A 23,769-nucleotide genomic window follows, 5' to 3' on the forward strand; every position below is an offset into this window, starting at 1 on the left:
ACTGAATCCCCCACTATCAACATCCTGGGGGTTACTCCTTAGACAGCACCTTCCAAACCCACAACCACTACCATCTAGAAAGACAAGGGCAGCAAATACATGGAAACACCACCACCTGGAGGTTCCCCTCCAAGCCACTCACGATCCTGGCTTGCAAATATATCACCATTCCTTCACTGTCGCTGGGTCAAACTCCTGGGACTCCCTCCCTAACAGGACTGTGGGTGTACCTACACCACATGGACTGCAGCGGTTCAAGAAGGCAGCTCACCACCACCTTCTCAAGGGCAATTAGAGATGGGCAATGAATGCTGGCCTAGCCAGCGATGCCCACATCTTTTACGTGCATGAAAGAAAAATGAACGGATTGTTTGTGTCTTTCTTCACTGTAGAAGACACAAATACCATCCCAGAAATACTTGTAAATCAAGAGGTGAAAGGGAGGGAGAAACTACAAACAATTACAATCACCCAGGAAAGGGGACTGAGAGAATTATTGGAACTAAAAGATCCCCAGGATCTGATGGACTTCACCCTAGGGTCTTAAAATAAGTGGCTGCTGAGATAGTAGATAGTAATTTTCCAAAATGCCTTGGATTCTGGTACGGTCCCATCAGATTGGAAAATAGCAAATCTAATTCCTCTATTCAAGAAAGGAGGGAGACAAAAAGCAGGAAACTACAGCCCAGTTAGCCTGACATCTGTCACAGGGAAATTGCTAGAATGTATTATTGAGGATATGGCAGAGCACTTAAAAAAATCTTAATGTAATCAGGCACCGTCAATATGGTTTTGTAAAAGGGAAATCATGTTTGACTAATTTATTAGAGTTCTTTAAGGAAGTAACAAGAAATGTGGATAATGGGGAACCTGTAGATGTGGTGTACTTGGATTTCCAAAAGGCATTTGATGAGGTGCCACATCAAAGACTACCGCACAAAATAAGAGCTTGTGGTGTAGGGGGTAACATATTAACATGGATAAAGGATTGGTTAGCTAACAGGAAGCAGAGAGTAGGGAAAAAAGGATCTTTTTCAGGATAACAAGCTGTATCTAGCAGAGTGCCACAGGGATTGAGCGATTTGCAGTATATATCAATGACTTGGATGAAGGGACTGAATATATAGTAGCTAACTTTGCTGCTGACACAAAGATAGGTAACAGATTAAGTTGTGGGGAAGACATAAAGAGTATACAAAGGGATTTTGACAGGTTAAATTTTATAGATAGAGTATAAAGTGGGAAAATATTAACTTGTCCATTTTGGCAGTAAGAATAAAAAAAAAGCATATTATTTAAATGGAGAGAGATTGCAGAAACCTGAGATACAGAGGGATCTGGGTGTCCTGGTACATGAATCACAACAGATTAGTACACAGGTACAGCAAGTGATGAGGAAGAGAAATGGAATGTTGTCATTTATCCCAAGGGGAATGTAATATAAAAGTTGGGAAGTTTTACTACAGCTGTACAGGGCCTTACTTAGATCACAGCTGGAGCACTATGTACAGTTTTGGTCTCCTTACTAAAGAAAGGATATAATTGCATTCGAAGCAGTTCAGAGAAAATTTACTTTAATGAAGGGGAGATTATCTTACAGGGAAAGGTTGGCCAGGCTGGGTCTGTATCCATTGGAGTTTAGAAGAATGAGTGGTGATCTTATTGAAACATATAGGATCCTGAGAGGACTTGACAGGAGGATGTTTCCCCTTGTGGGAGAGACTAGAACTAGGGGACATAGTTTAAAGATAAGGGATCTCCCATTTAAGATGAAGATGGGGAGAACTTTTTTCTCTCAGGGTCGTTAGTCTGTGGACTTCCCTGCCCCAGAGAGGAGTGGGGAATTGGGTCATTGAATACTTTTAAGGCTGAGTTAGATAGATTCTTGACTGACAAGGGAGTCAAAGGGTTACAGGGGGTAGATTGAGGCCACAATCAGATCAGCCATGATCTTATCAAATGATGCAGCACACTCGAGGGGCTGAATGGCCTACTCCTCCTCATTCATATGTTTAAATATGTGTGTTGTTAAATATTTTAAAGCGAAAATAAAAACAAATAGGAGTCAGCTTCCAAAAAATGTGAAAGGCAAACTGACGGTGGCAGAGGTTGTGACAGTGATGGGGGCGGTGAGGGTTTTGGTGACAGTAAGGGTAGCGGTGAGGGTGCTGGTGATAGTGAGGGGAACGGTGAGGGTGTTGGTGAGGGTGAGGGGGGCCGTGATGGTGTTGATGAGGGGGTGGTGAGGGTATTGGTGACAGTGAGGGGGGCAGTGACGGTGTTGGTGAGGGGGCAGTGAGGGTGTTGGTGACAATGAGGGGGGCAGTGACGGTGTTGGTGACAGTGAGGGGGCAGTGACGGTGTTGGTGAGGGGGCAGTGAGGGTGTTGGTGACAGTGAGGGGGGCAGTGACAGTGTTGGTGACAGTGAGGGGGCAGTGATGGTGTTGGTGATGGTGAGGGGGCATTGAGGGTGTTGGTGATGGTGAGGGGGCAATGAGGGTGTTGGTGAGGGGACAGTGACGGTGTTGGTAACAATGAGGGAGGCAGTGACGGTGTTGGTGGTGAGGGGACAGTGAGGGTGTTGCTGATGGTGAGGGGGCAATGAGGGTGTTGGGGACGGTGAGGGTGTTAGTGACGGGTGAGGGGGGCAGTGACATTGTTGGTGACCGTGAAGGGGGCAGTGACGGCGTTGATGAGAGGCGGTGAGGCGAGCGGTAAGGGTTGTTGGTGAGGGTGTTGCTGACAGTGAGAGGGTTGTTAAGGGTTTTGCTGATGGTGAGGGGGTTGGTGACGGTGAGGCTGTTGGTGATGGTGAGGGTGTTGGTGATGGTGAGGGTGTTGGTGATGGTGAGGGTGTTGGTGACGGTGAGGGGAGCGGTGAGGGTGTTGGTGATGGTGAGGGTGTTGCTGGCGGTGAGGGTGTTGGTGACGGTGAGGGTGTTGATGACGGTAAGCATGTTGGTGACGGTGAGGGTGTTAGTGATGGTGAGGGTGTTGCTGACGGTGAGGGTGTTGGTGATGGTGAGGGTGTTGGTGGCGGTGAGGGTGTTGGTGACGGTGAGCATGTTGGTGACGGTGAGGGTGACGGTGAGGGTGACGGTGAGGGTGAGGGTGACGGTGACAGTGAGGGTGACGGTGAGGGTGACAGTGAGGGTGACAGTGAGGGTGACAGTGAGGGTGACGGTGACGGTGACAGTGAGGGTGATGGCGAGGGTGATGTCGAGGGTGACGGTGACGGTGAGGGTGACGGCGAGGGTGATGGCGAGGGTGATGTCGAGGGTGACGGTGACGGCGAGGGTGACAGTGAGAGTGACAGTGAGAGTGACGGTGAGAGTGACAGTGAGAGTGACAGTGACCCTGACGGTGAGAGTGACGGTAACCGTGATGGTGAGGGTGATGCTGAAAGTGAGGGTGAGGGTGAGGGTGACTGTGACGGTGAGGGTGAGGGCAAAGGTGAGGGTGATGCTGAGAATGAGGGTGATGGTTACCATAACGGTGAGGGTGAAAGTGAGGGTGACAGTGAGGGTGACGGTGACGGTGACAGTGAGGGTGACAGTGAGGGTGACTGTGAGGGTGACAGTGAGGGTGACAGTGAGGGTGACGGTGACGGTGACAGTGAGGGTGACGGTGAGGGTGAGGGTGATGGTGAGGGTGACGGCGAAGGTGAGGGTGACGGTGACCGTGACGGTGAGGGTGACGCTGAGGGTGATGGTGATGGTGACGGTGAGGGTGATGGTGATGGTGTCCGTGATGGTGAGGGTGACAGTGACGGTGAGGGTGTTGGTGACGGTGAGAGTGTTGGTGACAGTGAGGGTGTTGGTGATGGTGAGGGTGATGGTGACGGTGAGAGTGTTGGTGATGGTGAGGGTGTTGGTGACGGTGAGCATGTTGGTGATGGTGAGGGTGTTGGTGATGGTGAGAGTGTTGGTGACGGTGAGGATGTTGGTGATTGTGAGGGTGTTGGTGACGGTGAGGGTGTTGGTGACGGTAAGAGTGTTGGTGACGGTGAGGGTGTTGGTGATGGTGAGGGTGATGGTGACGGTGAGGGTGTTGGTGATGGTGAGGGTGATGGTGACGGTGAGGGTGTTGGTGATGGTGAGGGTGATGGTGACGGTGAGGGTGTTGGTGACGGTGAGGGTGATGGTGACGCTGAGGGTGTTGGTGATGGTGAGGGTGAGGGTGATGGTGACGGTGAGGGTGTTGGTGACGGTGAGGGTGATGGTGACAGTGAGGGTGTTGGTGACGGTGAGGGTGATGGTGACGGTGAGGGTGTTGGTGATGGTGAGGGTGATGGTGACGGTGAGGGTGTTGGTGATGGTGAGGATGATGGTGACGGTGAGGGTGTTGGTGATGGTGAGGGTGATGGTGACGGTGAGGGTGTTGGTGATGGTGAGGGTGAGGGTGTTGGTGATGGTGAGGGTGATGGTGACGGTGAGGGTGTTGGTGACGGTGAGGGTGATGGTGTTGGTACAGGGGGGGCAGTGAGATGAGACAGTCAGCGAGGGGGAGGATGATGGTAAGGGTTGCTGACAGTGAGGGTGCTGGTCGGGTTTCCAACTGTGATTAAATATATTTCTGGAGGCTTCATCACCAGGAACTGCTCCAATGCCCCAGCCATTCACTGGCCAACACATCCATCCTTGTGATGCACAGCCTTCCTACGTCAATTGGAATGCAAAAAGACTCATTACCCAATTAGATAATGCTTGACTGTTGGCCCAACAGCCTTGTTTTTTCCCCATTTTCAAAATTTTTATATCTGGTAAAGAGAAATGTACAAAGAAAAATGACAAAAAAACCCCAAACTATTTTAATGTCCCGATGATTTTTCTCCAGTGTTGCACGCAACAGTGTCCTGGAGATTGATCTTCAATTCCTGGGGACTCCAGCCAATCCTAGGGTTGGCAACCCACTGTGAGGGTGAGGGTGAGAGCGAGAGCGAGGGCAAGGGCGGGGCGAGGGCGAGGACGAGGTCGAGGACGAGGTCGAGGGCGAGGACGAGGACGATGGTGACGGTGAGGGTGATGGTGAAGGTGAGGGTGATGCTGAGAGTGAGGGTGAGGGTGGACGAGGGTGGGGGCGAGGGTGACGGTGTTGGTGAGAGTTAGGGTGACAGTAAGGGTGAGGGTGAGGGTGAGAGTTAGGATGACAGTGAGGGTGAGGGTGAGGGTGAGAGTTAGGATGACGGTGAGGGTGAGGGCGAGGGCGAGGGTGGGCGAGGGTGACAGTGAGGGTGATGGTGAGAGTGAGGGTGATGGTGAGGGTGACGGCGAGGGTGACGGTGACGGCGAGGGTGACGGTGACGGTGAGAGTGACGGTGAGAGTGACAGTGAGAGTGACAGTGACCCTGACGGTGAGAGTGACAGTAACCGTGATGGTGAGGGTGATGCTGAAAGTGAGGGTGAGGGTGAGGGTGACCGTGAGGGTGACTGTGAGGGTGAAAGTGAGGGTGACAGTGAGGGTGAAAGTGAGGGTGACAGTGAGGGTGACGCTGAGGGTGACGCTGAGGGTGACGGTAAGGGTGACGCTGAGGGTGATGGTGTCCGTGAGGGTGACGGTGAGGGTGATGGTGTCCGTGAGGGTGACAGTGAGGGTGACGCTGAGGGTGACGCTGAGGGTGACGGTAAGGGTGACACTGAGGGTGATGGTGTCCATGAGGGTGACGGTGAGCGTGATGGTGTTCGTGAGGGTGACAGTGAGGGTGACGGTGAGGGTGACGGTGATGGTGAGGGTGACGGTGAGGGTGACGGTGAGGGTGACGGTGACAGTGAGGGTGACGGTGAGGGTGACAGTGACAGTGAGGGTGACGGTGAGGGTGACGGTGAGGGTGACGGTGAGGGTGACAGTGACAGTGAGGGTGACGGTGAGGGTGACGGTGAGGGTGACGGTGACAGTGAGGGTGACAGTGAGGGTGACGGTGACAGTGAGGGTGACAGTGAGGGTGACGGTGAGGGTGACAGTGAGGGTGACAGTGAGGGTGACAGTGAGGGTGACGGTGACGGTGAGGGTGACGGTGACAGTGAGGGTGACAGTGAGGGTGACAGTGAGGGTGACGGTGACAGTGAGGGTGACAGTGAGGGTGACGGTGAGGGTGACGGTGACAGTGAGGGTGACAGTGAGGGTGACGGTGAGGGTGACAGTGAGAATGACGGTGACCATGACGGTGAAGGTGAGTGTGACTGCGAGGGTGACGGTGGAAGTGAGGGTGACTCTGACCGTGATGGTGAGGGTGACAGTGGGAGTGACAGTGGGAGTGACAGTGGGAGTGACGGTGAGGGTGACGGTGAGGGTGACGGTGAGGGTGACGGTGAGGGTGACGGTGAGGGTTAGGGTGAGGGTTGGGGTGAGGGTTGGGGTGAGGGTTAGGGTGACGGTGAGGGAGATGGTGAGGGTGATGGTGACGATGATGGTGAGGGTGACGGTGACCGTGACAGTGAGGGTGACGGTGAGGGTGACGGTGAGGGTGACGGTGAGGGCGAGGTTGAAGGTGAGGGTGACGGTGAGGGCGAGGTTGAAGGTGAGGGTGACGGTGAGGGTGACAGTGAGGGTGAGGGTGAGGGTGACGGTGAGGGTGAGGGTGACGGTGAGGGTGACAGTGAGGGTGAGGGTGACGGTGAGGGTGAGGGTGACGGTGAGGGTGACGGTGAGGGTGACAGTGAGGGTGAGGGTGAGGGTGACGGTGAGGGTGACGGTGAGGGTGACGGTGAGGGTGACAGTGAGGGTGACGGCGAGGGTGACGGTGAGGGTGAGAGTGTCCGTGAGGGTGACGGTGAGGGTGAGAGTGTCCGTGCGGGTGACGGTGAGGGTGATGGTGTCCGTGAGGGTGACGGTGAGGGTGAGGGTGATGGTGAGGGTGAGGGTGACAGTGAGGGTGACGGTGAGGGTGAGGGTGACGGTGAGGGTGAGGGTGACAGTGAGGGTGACGGTGAGGGTGACGGTGAGGGTGAGGGTGACGGTGAGGGTGAGGGTGACAGTGAGGGTGACGGTGAGGGTGACGGTGACAGTGAGGGTGACGGTGATGGTGACGGTGAGGGTGACAGTGAGGGTGAGGGTGACGGTGAGGGTGACAGTGAGGGTGAGGGTGACAGTGAGGGTGACGGTGAGGGTGACGGTGAGGGTGAGGGTGATGGTGAGGGTGACGGTGACAGTGAGGGTGACGGTGAGGGTGAGGGTGACGGTGACGGTGAGGGTGACAGTGAGGGTGACGGTGAGGGTGACGGTGACAGTGAGGGTGACGGTGAGGGTGACGGTGAGGGTGAGGGTGAGGGTGACGGTGAGGGTGAGGGTGACGTTGAGGGTGACGGTGAGGGTGACGGTGACAGTGAGGGTGACGGTGAGGGTGACGGTGAGGGTGACAGTGAGGGTGACGGTGAGGGTGACGGTGACGGTGACGGTGAGGGTGACGGTGAGGGTGACGGTGAGGGTGACGGTGAGGGTGACAGTGAGGGTGAGGGTGACGGTGAGGGTGACAGTGAGGGTGAGGGAGACGATGAGGGTAACAGTGAGGATGATGATGAGGGTGACGGCGAGGGTGAGGGTGACGGTGACCATGACGATGACGGTGAGGGTGACTGCGAGGGTGATGCTGTGGGTGATGGTGACCGTGACTGTGAGGGTGACAGTGAGAGTGACAGTGACCCTGACGGTGAGGGTGACATTGAGGGTGATGCTGAAAGTGAGGGTGAAGGTGAGGGTGACGGTGACCATGACGGTGAGGGTGATGCTGAGAGTGAGGGTGACGGTGATGGTGACTGTGAGGGTGACAGTGAGGGTGACCGTGACAGCGACCGTGACGGTGAGGGTAATGGTGAGGGTGACAGTAACCGTGACAGTGAGGTTGACGGTGACCGTGACCGTGATGGCGAGAGTGACGGCAAGGGTGATGGTAACAGTGAGGGTGACGGTGACGATGATGCTGAGGGTGATGCTGAGGGTAACGGTGACCGTGACGGTGAGGGTGACTGTGACTGTGACTGTGACTGTGACAGTGATGGTAACGGTGACGGTGAGGGTGACTGTGACGGTGAGGGTGACTGACGGTGACGGTAACGGTGACGGTGAGGGTTAGGGTGACCATGAGGGTGTTGGCGAGGGTGTTGGCGAGGGTGTTGGTGAGGGTGTTGCTGAGGGTGACAGTGAGAATGACGGTGACCATGACGGTGAAGGTGAGTGTGACTGCGAGGGTGACGGTGGAAGTGAGGGTGACTCTGACCGTGATGGTGAGGGTGACAGTGGGAGTGACAGTGGGAGTGACGGTGAGGGTGACGGTGAGGGTGACGGTGAGGGTGACGGTGAGGGTTAGGGTGAGGGTTGGGGTGAGGGTTGGGGTGAGGGTTGGGGTGAGGGTTAGGGTGACGGTGAGGGAGATGGTGAGGGTGATGGTGACGATGATGGTGAGGGTGATGGTGACCGTGACAGTGAGGGTGACGGTGAGGGGGACGGTGAGGGTGACGGTGAGGGTGATGGTGAGGGTGACGGTGAGGGTGAGGGTGACGGTGAGGGTGACTGTGAGGGCGAGGTTGAAGGTGAGGGTGACGGTGAGTGTGACGGTGAGGGTGACGGTGAGTGTGACGGTGAGGGCGAGGGTGACAGTGAGGGTGATGGTGTCCGTGAGGGTGAGGGTGACAGTGAGGGTGACAGTGAGGGTGACAGTGACGGTGAGGGTGATGGTGAGGGTGACAGTGAGGGTGACGGTGAGGGTGAGGGTGACAGTGAGGGTGACGGTGAGGGTGACGGTGAGGGTGACAGTGAGGGTGACGGTGACGGTGACGGTGACAGTGACAGTGAGGGTGAGGGTGACAGTGAGGGTGACGGTGAGGGTGACGGTGAGGGTGACGGTGACAGTGAGGGTGACGGTGACAGTGAGGGTGACGGTGAGGGTGACGGTGACGGTGAGGGTGACAGTGAGGGTGACGCTGAGGGTGACGCTGAGGGTGATGTTAAGGGTGACGGTGAGGGTGACGGTGACGGTGAGGGTGATGCTGAGAGTTAGAGTGATGGTGAGGGTGAGGGCGAGGGTGATGCTGAGAGTTAGAGTGATGGTGAGGGTGAGGGCGAGGGTGAGGGTGATGCTGAGAGTGAGGGTGATGGTGAGGGTGAGGGCGAGGGTGGGCAAGGGTGAGGGTGATGGTGAAGGTGACCGTGATGGTGAGGGTGACCGTGACGGTGAGGGTGATGGTGAGGCTGAGGGTGACGCTGAAGGTGACGGTGAGGGTGACGCTGAGGATGACGCTGATGGTGACGGTGAGGGTGACGGTGAGGGTGACGCTGATGGTGATGGTGAGGGTGACGGTGAGGGTGACGCTGAGGGTGATGGTGTCCGTGAGGGTGAGGGTGACAGTGAGGGTGACAGTGACGGTGAGGGTGATGGTGAGGGTGAGGGTGACGGTGAGGGCGAGAGTTAGGGTGACGGCGAGGGTGACGGCAAGGGTGACCGTGACGGTGAGGGTGAGGGTGACCGTGACGGTGACCGTGACGGTGAGGGTGACGGTGACCGTGACCGTGACCGTGACGGTGAGGGTGACAGTGAGGGTGAGGGTGACGGTGAGGGTGACGGTAAGGATGACGATGACGGTGAGGGTGACAGTGGGAGTGATGGCGAGGGTGACGGTGACCGTGACTGTGACCGTGACTGTGAGGGTGATGGTGAGGGCGAGGGTGGGGACGAGGCCGACGGTGATGCTGAGGGTGACGGTGAGTGTGACGGTGACGGTGACGGTGAGGGCGAGGATGATGCTGAGAGTTAGGGTGATGGTGAGGGTGACGGTGAAAGTGATGGTGGCCGTGACGGTGAGGGTGACCGTGACGGTGAGGGTGACGTTGACGGTGACGGTGATGGTGACCGTGATGGTGGCCGTGACAGTGAGGGTAAGGGTGACCGTGACAGTGACGGCGACGGTGAGGTGATGGTGAGGTTGACCATGACGGTGAGGGCGAGGGTGGGGGCGAGGGTGGGGGCGAGGGCGGGGGTGAGGCTGAGTGTGACGGTGACGGTGAGGGTGACGGTGAGGGCAAGGGTGACGGCGAGGGTGACGGCAAGGGTGACGGTGACAGTGAGGGTGACAGTGAGGGTGACAGTGAGGGTGATGCTGAGGGTGATGCTGTGGGTGACGGTGACCGTGACCGTGATGGTGACGGTGAGGGTGAAGGTCACAGTGACAGTGACAGTGACGGTGAGGGTGACGGTGAGGGTGAGGGTGATGTTGAGTGTGACGGTGACGGTGAGTGTGACAGTGAGGGTGACGGTGAGGGTGATGCTGAGGGTGACGGTGACCGTGACCGTGACGGTGACGGTGAGGGTGAAGGTGACAGTGACAGTGACGGTGACGGTGAGGGTGACGGTGAGGGTGAGGGTGAGGGTGATGGTGAGGGTGACGGTGAGGGTGACGCTGAGGGTGACGGTGATGGTGACCCTGACGGTGAGGGTGACGGTGAGATTGACAGTGAGGGTGATGGTGAGGGTGACGCTGAGGGTGACGGTGACGGTGACAGTGAGGGTGACAGTGAGGGTGACGCTGAGGGTGATGTTGAGGGTGACGGTGAGGGTGACCGTGATGGTGAGGTTGACAGTGACCGTGACGGTGAGGGTGACCGAGACGGTGAGGGTGACGGTGACCGTGACGGTGAAGGTGAGGGCGAGGGTGGGGGCGAGGCCGACGGTGATGCTGAGTGTGACGGTGAGTGTGACGGTGACGGTGACGGTGAAGGCGAGGGTGATGCTGAGAGTTAGGGTGATGGTGAGGGTGAGGGCGAGGGTGAGGGTGATGCTGAGAGTGAGGGTGATGGTGAGGGTGAGGGCGAGGGTGGGCAAGGGTGAGGGTGATGGTGAGGGTGACCATGACGGTGAGGGTGAGGGTGACCGTGACAGTGAGGGTGACAGTGATGGTGACCGTGATGGTGAGGGTAAGGGTGACCGTGACAGTGAGGGTGATGGTGAGGGTGACCGTGACGGTGAGGGTGACAGTGAGGGCGGGGGTGAGGCTGAGTGTGACGGTGACAGTGAGGGTGACGGTGAGGGTGACAGTGAGGGTGACGGTGAGGGTGACAGTGAGGGTGGCCGTGACGATGACGGTGAGGGTGACGGTGAGGGTGACGGTGAGGGTGACGGTGAGGGCGAGGGCGGGGGCGAGGCTGGGGGCGAAGGTGATGTTGAGTGTGACGGTGACGGTGAGGGTGACGGTGAGGGTGACGGCAAGAGTGACGGTGAGGGTGACGGTGACCGTGACGGTGAGGGTGACGGTGACCGTGACGGTAAGGGTGACGGTGACCGTGATGGTGAGGGTGACGGTGACCGTGACGGTGAGGGTGACGGTGAGGGTGACAGTGAGGGTGACAGTGAGGGTGACGGCGAGGGTGACGGCAAGGGTGACCGTGACGGTGAGGGTGATGGTGACCGTGACGGTGAGGGTGACGGTGAGGGTGACAGTGAGGGTGACGGTGAGGGTGACGGTGAGGATGACGATGACGGTGACGGTGAGGGTGACGGTGAGGGTGACGGTGAGGATGACGGTGAGGGCGAGGATGATGCTAAGAGTTAGGGTGATGGTGAGGGTGATGGTGAAAGTGAATGTGACGGTGACCATGATGGTGAGGGTGACCGTGATGGTGGCCGTGATGGTGAGGGTAAGGGTGACCATGACAGTGAGGGTGACGGTGAGGTGATGGTGAGGGTGACCGTGACGGTGAGGGCGTGGGTGGGGGCGAGGGTGGGGGCGAGGGCGGGGGTGAGGCTGAGTGTGATGGTGACGGTGAGGGTGACGGTGAGGGTAAGGGTGAAGGCGAGGGTGACGGCACGGGTGACGGTGACAGTGAGGGTGACGGTAACAGTGAGGGTGACGGTGATGGTGATGCTGAAGGTGACGGTGACTGTGACCGTGACGGTGAGGGTGAATGTGACAGTGACAGTGACAGTGACAGTGATGGTGAGTGTGACGGTGACGGTGTGTGTGACAGTGAGGGTGACGGTGAGGGTGACAGTGACCGAGACGGTGACCGAGACGGTGAGGGTGACGGTGACGGTGACTGTGAGGGTGATGGTGAGGGCGAGGGTGGGGGCGAGGCCGACGTTGATGCTGAGTGTGACGGTGAGTGTGACGGTGACGGTGACGGTGAGGGCGAGGGTGATGCTGAGAGTTAGGGTGATGGTGAGGGTGAGGGCGAGGGTGAGGGTGATGGTGACGGTGAGGGCGAGGGTGACGGTGAGGGTGACGGTGACGGTGACGGTGACGGTGAGGGTGACGGTGACGATGAGGGCGAGGGTGACGGTGAGGGTGACGGTGACGGTGACGGTGACGGTGACGGTGAGGGTGACGGTGAGGGTGACGGTGACCGTGACGGTGAGGGTGACGGTGAGGGTGACGGTGACGGTGAGGGTGACCGTGACGGTGAGGGTGACCGTGACGGTGAGGGTGACGGTGAGGGTGACGGTGAGGGTGACGGTGACGGTGAGGGTGAGGGTGACGGTGACGGTGAGGGTGACGGTGAGGGTGATGGTGACCGTGACGGTGAGGGTGACGGTGAGGGTGAGGGTGATGCTGAGAGTGAGGGTGACGGTGAAACTGAGGGTGATGGTGACCGTGACGGTGAGGGCGAGGGTGATGCTGGGAGTGGGGGTGACAGTGAGGGTGACCGTGTCGGTGACATTGCGGATGATGGTGAGGGTGACGGTGAGGATGATGTTGTCCCCCTTGCCACAGGAAGTTACCTGGGCCCCTGAAACCCTCCTGTTTAAGTATCGGGTGAACAAAGCAATTTGTATCACTTGAGGTAACCTCACTGCTGCACTAATTACATTTTTCTGTATAGCTTTTGATTTACTGGGACAGTCCCTAGCTCCACACCCTGTTCAAATTTTTCCAATCCATTTGTGAAATACACCAATTTCTTCTGTCACAGGCTTTTTCTGCTTACCAGAAATGTTATCCTTAACACTTTAGAAATGGCAGATTCCTACTCTGATAAATACATATCTGTCCACAGGGAACACCATTCTCCTGTTTTCTTTCCCCAAGTTTCTATTCTTGACCCATAGCTAGTCATTTTACTGGGTGCAATTTTGGGCTCCATTATAGAAAGAACATTAAAGGCACGGAGCATGGACAGTGTGGATTCACCAGGACAATGTCAGGGATGGGGAACCATAGCCATGAAAAACTATCCCCACTGGACCAGGGAATGCTGTTTACTTCTTCTCCACTGATCTCCTGGCATATCCTCCACAGAATTCTATCCTGGTGCTTCCACTGCAGGAAAAAAACTGGAGCAACTGAAGGTAGCAAAGTACTGACCTTCCGCTAATGATTTAGGGAGTCAATAACTGAGATATAGACACTAAAAAAATCATAGATTCCAATACTGTGTCCAATCAAAGCTCTCATCGGAGGGTGCTAAGATTTCAAATTGACTCAGTGTTCCATGTTAGGGACGGAAATATCACTTCTATCCTCTGTAGGTGGTCTGGCTTCTGATGGTAAGGGTGCAAAACAAAAGTAACAATTGGCCCCAAGTCTACAATTAGTCGTAAATTTTGAACAAGATGATGTGTACTTTCCATACACACTTCCACATCTGCAACACTGGAGCTCACGAGCAGGCAGCTAATGACTGGGACACAGCCAGGAAAAAGCATTGGACTGAGAAAGAATGGAGCATACTGAAATATTAGTGTGACAGAACACTCAGGAAACCATCCCCTAGTCTGAAATAAACCATACAGCTAACCTGCAGATTCTACATTATGTAGTTTCCTCTCCAGTTGATCATGGTTTATCAGCACCATCATTCTCTCTTATTCCTTATTCATCATTTACATTAGTGACTGACAGCTACATTCATTAACACTTCCTATATTATGATAATGAGCACCCTTCAAAAGTACTTCACTATCTGTAAAGCACTTTGGGACATCCAGGGGTTGTCAAAGGCAGCACAGAAATAGAATTTTTCTCTCTCTTAGTTCAATATCCTCAATAAACTCACCTCCTCCCTCTCACTGTGCACTGGCTAATGTGCACTGGCTAATGTGCACTGGCTCAATCCCGACATCTTTAGTCTGTTTGCGCCCTTTGATGGGCTAATGGAAGTTTTATTTCAATCTCTACATGTTGGAGAGTTTTGGGTCCACACCATAGGATGTTGAGACCATAGTGAGGATACAATGCAGATTGACTAGGATGCTGCTTGATATGAGGAAATAGAAGGAATCACAAAATGGCCCATTTAGCCCATTGTGTCTGTGCTAGTTGTCTGAAGGAGCAATTTACTTAGAGCCACTCCCCCACCTTCTCCCCCTAGCCCTGCATATTCTTCTTTTTCCGATAATAATCCAATTCCCTCTTGAATTCCTCGATGGAACCTGTCTCCACCACACTCACAGGCTGTGCATTCCAGACCCTAACCACTTGCTGCATAAAAACATTTTCCTCATGTCGCCATTGCTTCTTTTGCCAATTACCTTAAATCTGTGCCCTCTGGTTCTTGATCCTTCCACCAATGGGAATAGTTTCTCCCCATCTACTCTGCCCAGACCCCCCATGATTTTGAATACCTCTATCAAATCTTCTATCAACCTTCTCTCTTCCAAGGAAAACAGTCCCAGCTTCTCCAATCTACCCATGGAACTGAAATTCCTCATCCCTGGAACCATTCTCGTGAATTTTTTCTGCACCCTCTCCAATGCCTTCATATCCTTCCTAAAGTGCAGTGTCCAGAACTGAACAATACTCCAGTTGAGGCTGAACCAATGTTTATACAGGTTTTACATACTTCCTTGCTTTTATACTCTATGTTCCTATTAATAAAACCTAGGATACCTGTCTGTTTTATTAACAGCTTTCTCAACCAGTCTTGCCACCTTCAATGATTTCTGCAAATGTACAGCCAGGACCCTCTGCTCCACACCCACTTTCGAATTGTACCCATTATCTTATATCGTCTGTCCATGTTTTTTTCTACCAAAATGAATCACTTCACACTTCTCCACATTAAATTTCACCTGCCACATGTTTGCTCATTCCACCAACTTGTCCATGTCCTCTTGAAGTGCTACACTGTCATCCTAACAGTTCACAATATTTCCAAGTTTCATATCATCCACAAACTTTGAAATTGTGCCCCGTGCATTAATATATATCAGGAAAAGCAAGTGTCCAAATACCGACCCCTGGGGAATGCCACTACAAACCTTCCTCCAACCCGAAAAATATCCATTGACCATTACTCTCTGTTTCCTATTACTCAGTCAATGTCACATCCATGTTGCTACTGTCCCTTTTATTCCATGAGCACTAACTTTGGTCACAAGTTCATTGTGTGGCACTGTATCAAATGCCTTTTGAAAGTCCATGTACAGCACATTAACAGCATTGTCCTCATTAACCCTTTCTGTTAGCTCTTCAAAAAAACTCCAGCAGGTTAGTTAAACATGATGTGCCCTTAACAAACCCATGCTGGCTGTCCCTAATTAACCAGTATTTGCCCAAGTGGTTGTTAATTTTGTCCAGAATTATTGTTTCTAGAAGCTTCCCCACTACCGAGGTTAAACTGACAGGCCTGTAGTTACTGGGCTTATCTTTACACCCTTTTTTGAACAAGGGTGTAACATTTGCAATTCTCCATTCCTCTGGCACCACCCCTGTATTGAGGGAGGATTGGAAAATTATGGCCAGTGCCCCCACAATTTCCACTCTCGCTCCCCTCAGTTTCCTTGGATGCATCTTATCTGGTCCTGGTGCCTTATCATCTTTAAGCACAGACAGTCTATCCAATACATCCTCCTGATCAATTTTAAACCCTTCAAGTGTCTCAACTATCCACTTTTTCACCATAACCTGGGTAGTATCTTCTTCCTTGATAAAGACAGATGCAAAGTATTCATTTAATGCCTCAGCCATGCTACCTGCCTCCATGCGTTAATCCCCTAATCCTCCTTATACCACTCTTTCACCATGTATATGCCTATAGAATAATTTAGATTCCTTTTTATGTTAGTTGCCAGGCACTTCTCATACTCTCGTTGCTTTATTTGCTTTTTCAATTCCCCTCTGAACCTTCTATATTCAATCTGGTTCTTCTATTATCCACCTAACATCTTTCATAAGCACACTTTTTCTTCTTCCAACTTAATCTCTATCTCTTTTGTCATCCAGGGAGGTCTGGATTTGTTTTCACTACCTTTTCCTGTCTTGGGAATATACCTCGACTGTGCCTGAACTCTCTGTTCTTTAAAGGTAACCCATTGTTCATTTACAGTCTTGCCTGCCAACCTTCAACTTATCTGGGTCAGACCTAGTTTTACCCCTTTGAAGTTGGGTTTCCCCCAGTTAATTATCCTTATTCTGGATTGTTCCTTGTCCTTTTCCACAGCCAGCCTAACCTTATACAATGATCCCTGACTGACGTTTGATCCATTTCGCTCACCTCATTCCCAAAAAACAGGTCTCGTAATGCCTCCTTTCTCGTTGGACTGAACAACTGAACTGTTGTAGAAAATTCTCCTGAACAAATTCTGAGAACCCTTGCCCTCTCTGTCCTTTACACCACTACTATCCCAGCCTATATTTGGATAATTAAAGTCCCCCATTACAACTACTCGATACTTTTTGCACCCCTCTGTAATTTCCTTGCAGGTTTATTCCTCTACATCCTCCCAGCATCTGTGGAGAGTGAAACAAAGTTAACCTTTCAGGTCCAAGACATTCATATGATGAAAGGTCACAGTCCTGAAACATTAACTCTGTTTCTCCCTCTATAGATGCTGCCTGACTTGCTAAGTATTTCTGCATTTTTGTTTTTATTTCAGATTTCCAGCATCCTCAGTTCTTTCCTCTTGAAATATTGAGGTTGTTTTTATTATAGCATGGAAAATTCCAGAGTGAATTGATAGAGGTGTTTAAAATTATGAAGGGATAAGGCAGGATTTATAGGAAGAGACTGACTGTAATGTTTAAGAGATATTGACTGAAGGGACATAGATATAAGATTAACTAAATGGGAGCTGTGAGGCTGTGAAATGCACTACCAGAGTTGGTGATTGAAGCAAAGGCCCTGTCAGCATTTAAGTGCTTAGAATGTTGCTGAAGGAAAGTGGAATAAATAGACAGGAACAGAGCAGAATGGGGATCAAAATATGCTCATGAAGAGAACAAACACCGACAGGGGCTGGGGTATGTTCTTTTTTTTTATTCTTTGATGGGCTGTGGGTGTCGCTGGCAAGGCCAGCATTTGTTGCCCATCCCTAACTGCCCTTGAACTGAGTGGCTTGCTAGGCCATTTCAGAGGGCAGTTAAGAGTCAACCACATTGCTGTGGGTCTGGAGTCACACATAGTCTACCTCAAATAGAACTCCACATTGCCTCTTTTGCTAAGTCTGCCTGCATTAAACTTGCTTTCTTCATTTTTGTCAAAGAAGCCATTGCTCTCTCAACAAGGGTTATGAATCCCAAATCAATGTCAGATTTCAATAGTGCTCCTATCTCTGGGGGTGAGGCTCCTTTACATTCCTCAACAGAACAGAAGAGAAAACTCATCAGATACAGATTGAAAAGGGACAGAAAAAGGAGGCAAATGACAAATATAATGTTCACAATTCAGCAGAAAAACAGAAAATAGAAAGTACAGAGGAGATGTAAAAAAGGGACTAAGGACAAAGAGAGAGTATGAGAATAGATCAGCAGCTAGTCTAGATTAAATAATAAAAGGGTAGTCAAAAGAAGACTAGGGATGATTTGTGATCAAACAAGAGGTATCCTTGTGAAGGCAGAAGGCATGGTTGAGATACTTAATGAGTACTTTGTATCTATCTTTGCTGGTGAGGAGAATGCTACCGATTTTAAGGTAAAGGACACTGCAGTAGTATTGGATGGGATAAAAAATAGATCAAGAGGAAGTACTTAAAAGCTTGACAGACCTCAAAATGGAAAAATCACCCACTCTGCACGGGACTCATCCTAGGATACTGAGGGAAGTAAGGGTGGATATTGCGGTGTCTTTGGTTGCAATGTTCACTCATCCTTGGATATGGGAGAGGTCCCAGAAGACTGCAAACATTATGCACCAAAAGGGGAAGAGGTATAGGCCAGTTAGCCTAATGTCAGTGGTGGGCTAACTTTTAGAGACAATAATCTGGGATAAAATTAAGTGAAAGCACAGATTTGTTAAAGATAAATTGTGTTTGATTAACATGATTGGGTTATTTCATGACTAATAGAGAATGTGGTTGAGGGGTAGTGGGGCTGATGCATATGGAGTTTCAAGGCATTTGACAAAGTATCACATAATAAATTTGTTAGCAAAATTAAGACCTGTAGGATCAAAGGGATCATGGCAGCATGGATAGAATGTTGTTTCGAGGACAGAAAGCAGACAGTAAGGATGAATGGCTGATTTTCAGATTGGAGTGAAGTACACAGTGCTATCCCTAGGGGTCAGTGTTGGGATCAATTCTTCTTTTGACATATATTAATGACTTGGACATAGGTACACAGTGTATAATTTCAAAGATTGTAGAATACACACAATTTGGAAGTAATGTGAAGTGGGTAGACAAATGACATTTAATGCAGAGAAGTGTGAACTGATACATTTTAGGAGACGAATAAGGAGAGGCAATATAAACTAAACTGTACAATTGTAAAGGAGGTGCAGGAACCGAGAAACCTGGGGGTATATGTATACAAATAATCAAAGATGACAGGGCAGCTTGGGAAGGCTGTTAAAAAAAAGCAAATGCGATCCTTCACTTTATTAACAGAAGAATAGAGGATAAAAGCAAGAGAGTTAATGCTAAACCTTTATAAAACACTGATTAGGCATCAACTGAAGTACTGTGTCCAATTCTGGCCCCACACTTTAGAAAGGATGTCAAGGCCTTGGAGAGGGAAGAGAGTTACTAGAATGAGTGGCAAGATTGGAGAAGCTGGATTGTTCTCCTCAGAGCAGAGATTTGATAAAGGTGTTGAAAATGGTTAATGCTTTGATAAAGTAAATAAAGAGAAACCGTTTCCAGTGGTAGGAGGGTTGGAAACCAGAGGACACAGATTTAAGATGATTGGCAAAAGAACCAGAGAGGAGAAAGGAGTTTTTTTTTTAACACAGCAAGTTGTTGTGATCTGGAATGTGTTTTCTGAATCACACAGAATCACAGAATTGTTACAATGCAGAAGGAGGCCATTCGGCCCATTGTGTCTGCACCGACTCTCCAAATGACAACTCACCTAGTGGCATTCTCCCACTTTCTGCCCGTAACCCTGCACATTCTTCCTTTTCAGATAACACTCTAATTCCCTTTTGAATGGTTCAGTTGAACCTGCCTCCAGCACACCCTCAGGCTGTGCATTCCAGATCCTAACCACTCGCTGTGTGGAAAGATTTTTTCTTGTGTTGCTATTTCTTCTTTTGCCAATTACTTTAAATCCGTGCCCACTCAGTCTCCATCCGTGCCCAGTCTCCATCCGTGCCCAGTCTCCATCCGTGCCCACTCAGTCTCCATCTGTGCCCACTCAGTCTCCATCCGTGCCCAGTCTCCATCCATGCCCACTCAGTCTCCATCTGTGCCCACTCAGTCTCCATCCGTGCCCAGTCTCCATCCGTGCCCACTCAGTCTCCATCCGTGCCCACTCAGTCTCCATCCGTGCCCAGTCTCCATCCGTGCCCACTCAGTCTCCATCCGTGCCCACTCAGTCTCCATCTGTGCCCACTCAGTCTCCATCCGTGCCCAGTCTCCATCCGTGCCCACTCAGTCTCCATCTGTGCCCAGTCTCCATCCGTGCCCACTCAGTCTCCATCTGTGCCCACTCAGTCTCCATCTGTGCCCACTCAGTCTCCATCCGTGCCCACTCAGTCTCCATCTGTGCCCACTCAGTCTCCATCCGTGCCCACTCAGTCTCCATCCGTGCCCAGTCTCCATCCGTGCCCACTCAGTCTCCATCCGTGCCCACTCAGTCTCCATCCGTGCCCACTCAGTCTCCATCTGTGCTCACTCAGTCTCCATCCGTGCCCACTCAGTCTCCATCCGTGCCCACTCAGTCTCCATCTGTGCCCACTCAGTCTCCATCTGTGCCCACTCAATCTCCATCTGTGCCCAGTCTCCATCTGTGCCCACTCAGTCTCCATCCGTGCCCACTCAGTCTCCATCCGTGCCCACTCAGTCTCCATCCGTGCCCACTCAGTCTCCATCCGTGCTCACTCAGTCTCCATCTGTGCCCACTCAGTCTCCATCCGTGCCCACTCAGTCTCCATCCGTGCCCACTCAGTCTCCATCTGTACCCACTCAGTCTCCATCCGTGCCCACTCAGTCTCCATCCATGCCCAGTCTCCATCCGTGCCCACTCAGTCTCCATCCGTACCCACTCAGTCTCCATCCGTGCCCACTCAGTCTCCATCCGTGCCCACTCAGTCTCCATCCGTGCTCCCTCAGTCTCCATTCGTGCCCACTCAGTCTCCATCCGTGCCCACTCAGTCTCCATCTGTACCCACTCAGTCTCCATCCGTGCCCACTCAGTCTCCATCTGTACCCACTCAGTCTCCATCCGTGCCCACTCAGTCTCCATCTGTGCCCACTCAGTCTCCATCTGTGCCCACTCAGTCTCCATCCGTGCCCAGTCTCCATCCGTGCCCACTCAGTCTCCATCCGTGCCCACTCAGTCTCCATCCGTGCCCACTCAGTCTCCATCTGTGCCCACTCAGTCTCCATCCGTGCCCACTCAGTCTCCATCTGTGCCCACTCAGTCTCCATCCGTTTGCGAGCAGGAACAGCTCCTCCCTATCTACCCTGTCCAGACCCCCTCATGATTTTGAATAGCTCTATTAAATCTCCTCTCAGTCGCCTTTTATCGAAGGAATACAGTCCTAACTTCTCCAATCTACCTCTATTAACTGAAGTTCCTCATCCCAGGAAACATTCTGGTGAATCTTTTCTGGACTCTCTCCAATGCCTGCACAACCTTCCTAAAATCCAGCACGCAGAACTGAATACAGTACTCCAGCTGAGGCCGAACTAGTGTCCTAAATAAGTTCAACATAATCTTCTAGCTCTTGTACTCTGTGCCGGATCTGTCCCAGGTGTTAGTGCAGACCGGTCCCGTTATATTTCCACTCCCAACACACACTTGCTTTTAACCCATTCCTACCTGAGGTGGGTGCTGACTGACAGGTACCTGTCGATTGCTACAGCCAGGAGGCTGAAGATTGAGCTCTGGGTCAGGACCAGGACGAAGCAGACGAGGAAGAGGCAGCCGTGGAAGTCGGTGTCCATCCCGATGCTGATGATGATGGCGAATGGAATGGCGAAAGCTCCGACCGCGATGTCAGCCACAGCCAGAGAGACCAGGAAATAGTTAGTGGCCGTCTTCAGGTTCTTGTTGGTAGACACAGCCCAGCAAACCAGCACATTGCCCAGGATGGCGAGCACAGCAATCAGCAGCTCCAGGGTGATATAAACCGGGCTAATCTCCATGTCCCAGTTCAGCGCTCACTGTCCCCGCAGCCAGAGGCGGCCATCGGGACACCGGACACCGGACACCGAACCCGGACACCGGCACCAACAGCAGCTCCCGGTGTCCCAGTGAAGAAAAGCTGGAAACTCAGCCCGGCTGCCCCCTCCCCTCCTCCTCCCTCCCTACTCCCCCTCCCCTCCCCTCCCTCCTCCCCCTCCCCCTCCCCTCCTCCCTCCCCTCCCTCCTCCTCCCTCTCCCTCCTCTCCCCCTCTCCTCCCCTTCCCCTCCCCTCCTCCCCTCCCTCCTCTCCCCCTCCTCTCCCCTCCTCTCCTCCCCCTCCCCTCCCCTCTTCCCCTCACCTCTTACCCTCCCTCCCCTCCTCACCTCCCCTCCTCCCTCTCACCTCTCCTCCTCCCCCTCTCCCCTCCTCTCCCACTCCCTCACCTTTTTCCCTCCCTCCCCCTCCCCTCCTCTCCCCCTCCCTCCTCTCCTCTCCCTCCTCTCCCTCTGTTTTATTTCTGTCTTTGCTTTTTTTTGCTCCCTCTCCCCCCCCTCTTTCTCTCTCTCTTGTTTCACTTTCTCTCGATCTCTTTTCTGTCACTTTATCCTTTCTCTGTGCTTTCTGTGACCCTTTTTGTCCCGCGCTATTTCTCACAATTGACTTTATTTCTGTGAATATTTCTCTTCTCCTGTCTTTTTCTCAGTATCCCTTCCCCGTGTCTCCCTGTTTGCCTTACTTCATCTTTCGTTTCTAACCCAGATGGGGCAGTTTCCAATCCCACTGCTCAGACACGTCTTATTCAGTCCAGGCAGGGAGCGTCTGAAAACTCATTAGGGAGTGTCTCCGAGTCTGTCACCTTCCTATTAGGGAGGGTCTTCAAATCGCGCCCTTGCCATTAGGGAACATGTCTAAATTATATAGAAATCTGCCGTCTCGCAATGAACAGAACAGAAATACAGAAGTTTAAAAACAGTCCATTCAGCCCCCAACCAACCAGTGTCAGCATTTTAGCTTCTCTTCACCCAACTGCAAAATTTAGTGTCAAATTCATCAGCAATTAACAGCCTTTCCCAGTTGAAGACTGTCCCGATCTATGAGTTAGTGATTTAATTAGGAAATATCTTCAAATGAAGGAAATATCTCTACATAGGGAGTCCATGATCTGAATTGGGCTGTACGGACAGAGAATTACAAAAGAAGGAACAGAGCATGACTATCCAGACCTTCACTGCAGTCAGTCACAGAGCACCCTCTCTGCACTGTACAGCGTCTCACTACACTGGACAGCTACTCACTGCAGGGTACAGCATCTTACTTCACTGTACAGCGTCTCACTACATAATACAGCATCTCACTGCATGGTACAGTGTCTCACTGCACTGTACAGTATCTCATTGCAGCGCCTCCCTGCAGGATAGAGAGTCCCACTGCAGTGTACAGCGTCTGACTGCATGGTACAGAATCTCACTGCACTATACAGTGCCTCACTGCACTGTACAATGTCTCACCGTACTGTACAGCACCTCACTGCACTGTACAGTGTCCGACTGCATAGTACATTGTCCCACTGCATGATACAGTATCTCACTGCATGGTACAGTATCTCATTGCATGGAATAGCGTCACACTGCACTGTATAGTGTTTCAATGCACTGTGCAGTGTCTCACTGCATGACGCAGTGTCTCACTGCATGGCACACTGTCTCACTGTATTCTACAGTGTCTCACTGCACTGTACAGTGCCTCACTGCACTGTACAGCATCTCACTGCATAGTACAGCAATTCACTGCATGGTACAGCATCCCAATGCATGGTACAGTGTTTCACTGCATGGTACATTGTCTAATAGCATGGTACAGCAAGTCATGGCATGGTGCAGTGTCTCACTGCACAGCACAGTATCCCAGTGTATGGTACAGTGTCTCACTTCATTGTACAGGGACTCACTGCGTGGTGCAGTGTCTGACTGCAAGTTACAGTGTCTCACTGCACTGTACAGTGTCTCACTGCATGGTACAGTGACTCACTGTGTGGTACAATGTCTGACTGCAAGTTACAGTGTCTCACTGCGTGGTGCAGTGCCTGACTCCATGGTACAGCATCTCACTGCATGGTACAGCGTTTCACTGCACTGTACAGTGTCTCACTGCACTATACAGTGTATCACTGTGTGGTCTAGTGCCTGACTGCAAGGTACAATGTCTCACTGCATGGTACAGCATCTCACTGCACTGTACAGTGTCCCACTGCATGGTACAGTATCTCACTGCATGGTACAGTATCTCATTGAATGGAACAGCGTCACACTGCACTGTACAGTGTCTCACTGCACTCT

General features: G+C 52.3%; 1 protein-coding gene across 1 annotated transcript in view; it reads right to left on the reverse strand.

Moving 5' to 3' along the window:
* The window catches only part of adora2b (adenosine A2b receptor), a 68,115-nt gene extending 46,568 nt beyond the window's left edge, over nucleotides 1–21,547 (reverse strand). The window contains exon 1 of the mRNA XM_041197146.1: nucleotides 21,127–21,547. Coding sequence (XP_041053080.1) covers nucleotides 21,127–21,452 — 326 coding nt within the window. The 5' untranslated portion in view covers nucleotides 21,453–21,547. The remainder of the gene's footprint in view (nucleotides 1–21,126) is intronic.
* Nucleotides 21,548–23,769: the final 2,222 nt, after the last annotated feature.

The sequence above is a fragment of the Carcharodon carcharias genome, chromosome 10 (assembly GCF_017639515.1).
Source record: "Carcharodon carcharias isolate sCarCar2 chromosome 10, sCarCar2.pri, whole genome shotgun sequence".
NCBI lineage: Eukaryota > Metazoa > Chordata > Chondrichthyes > Lamniformes > Lamnidae > Carcharodon > Carcharodon carcharias.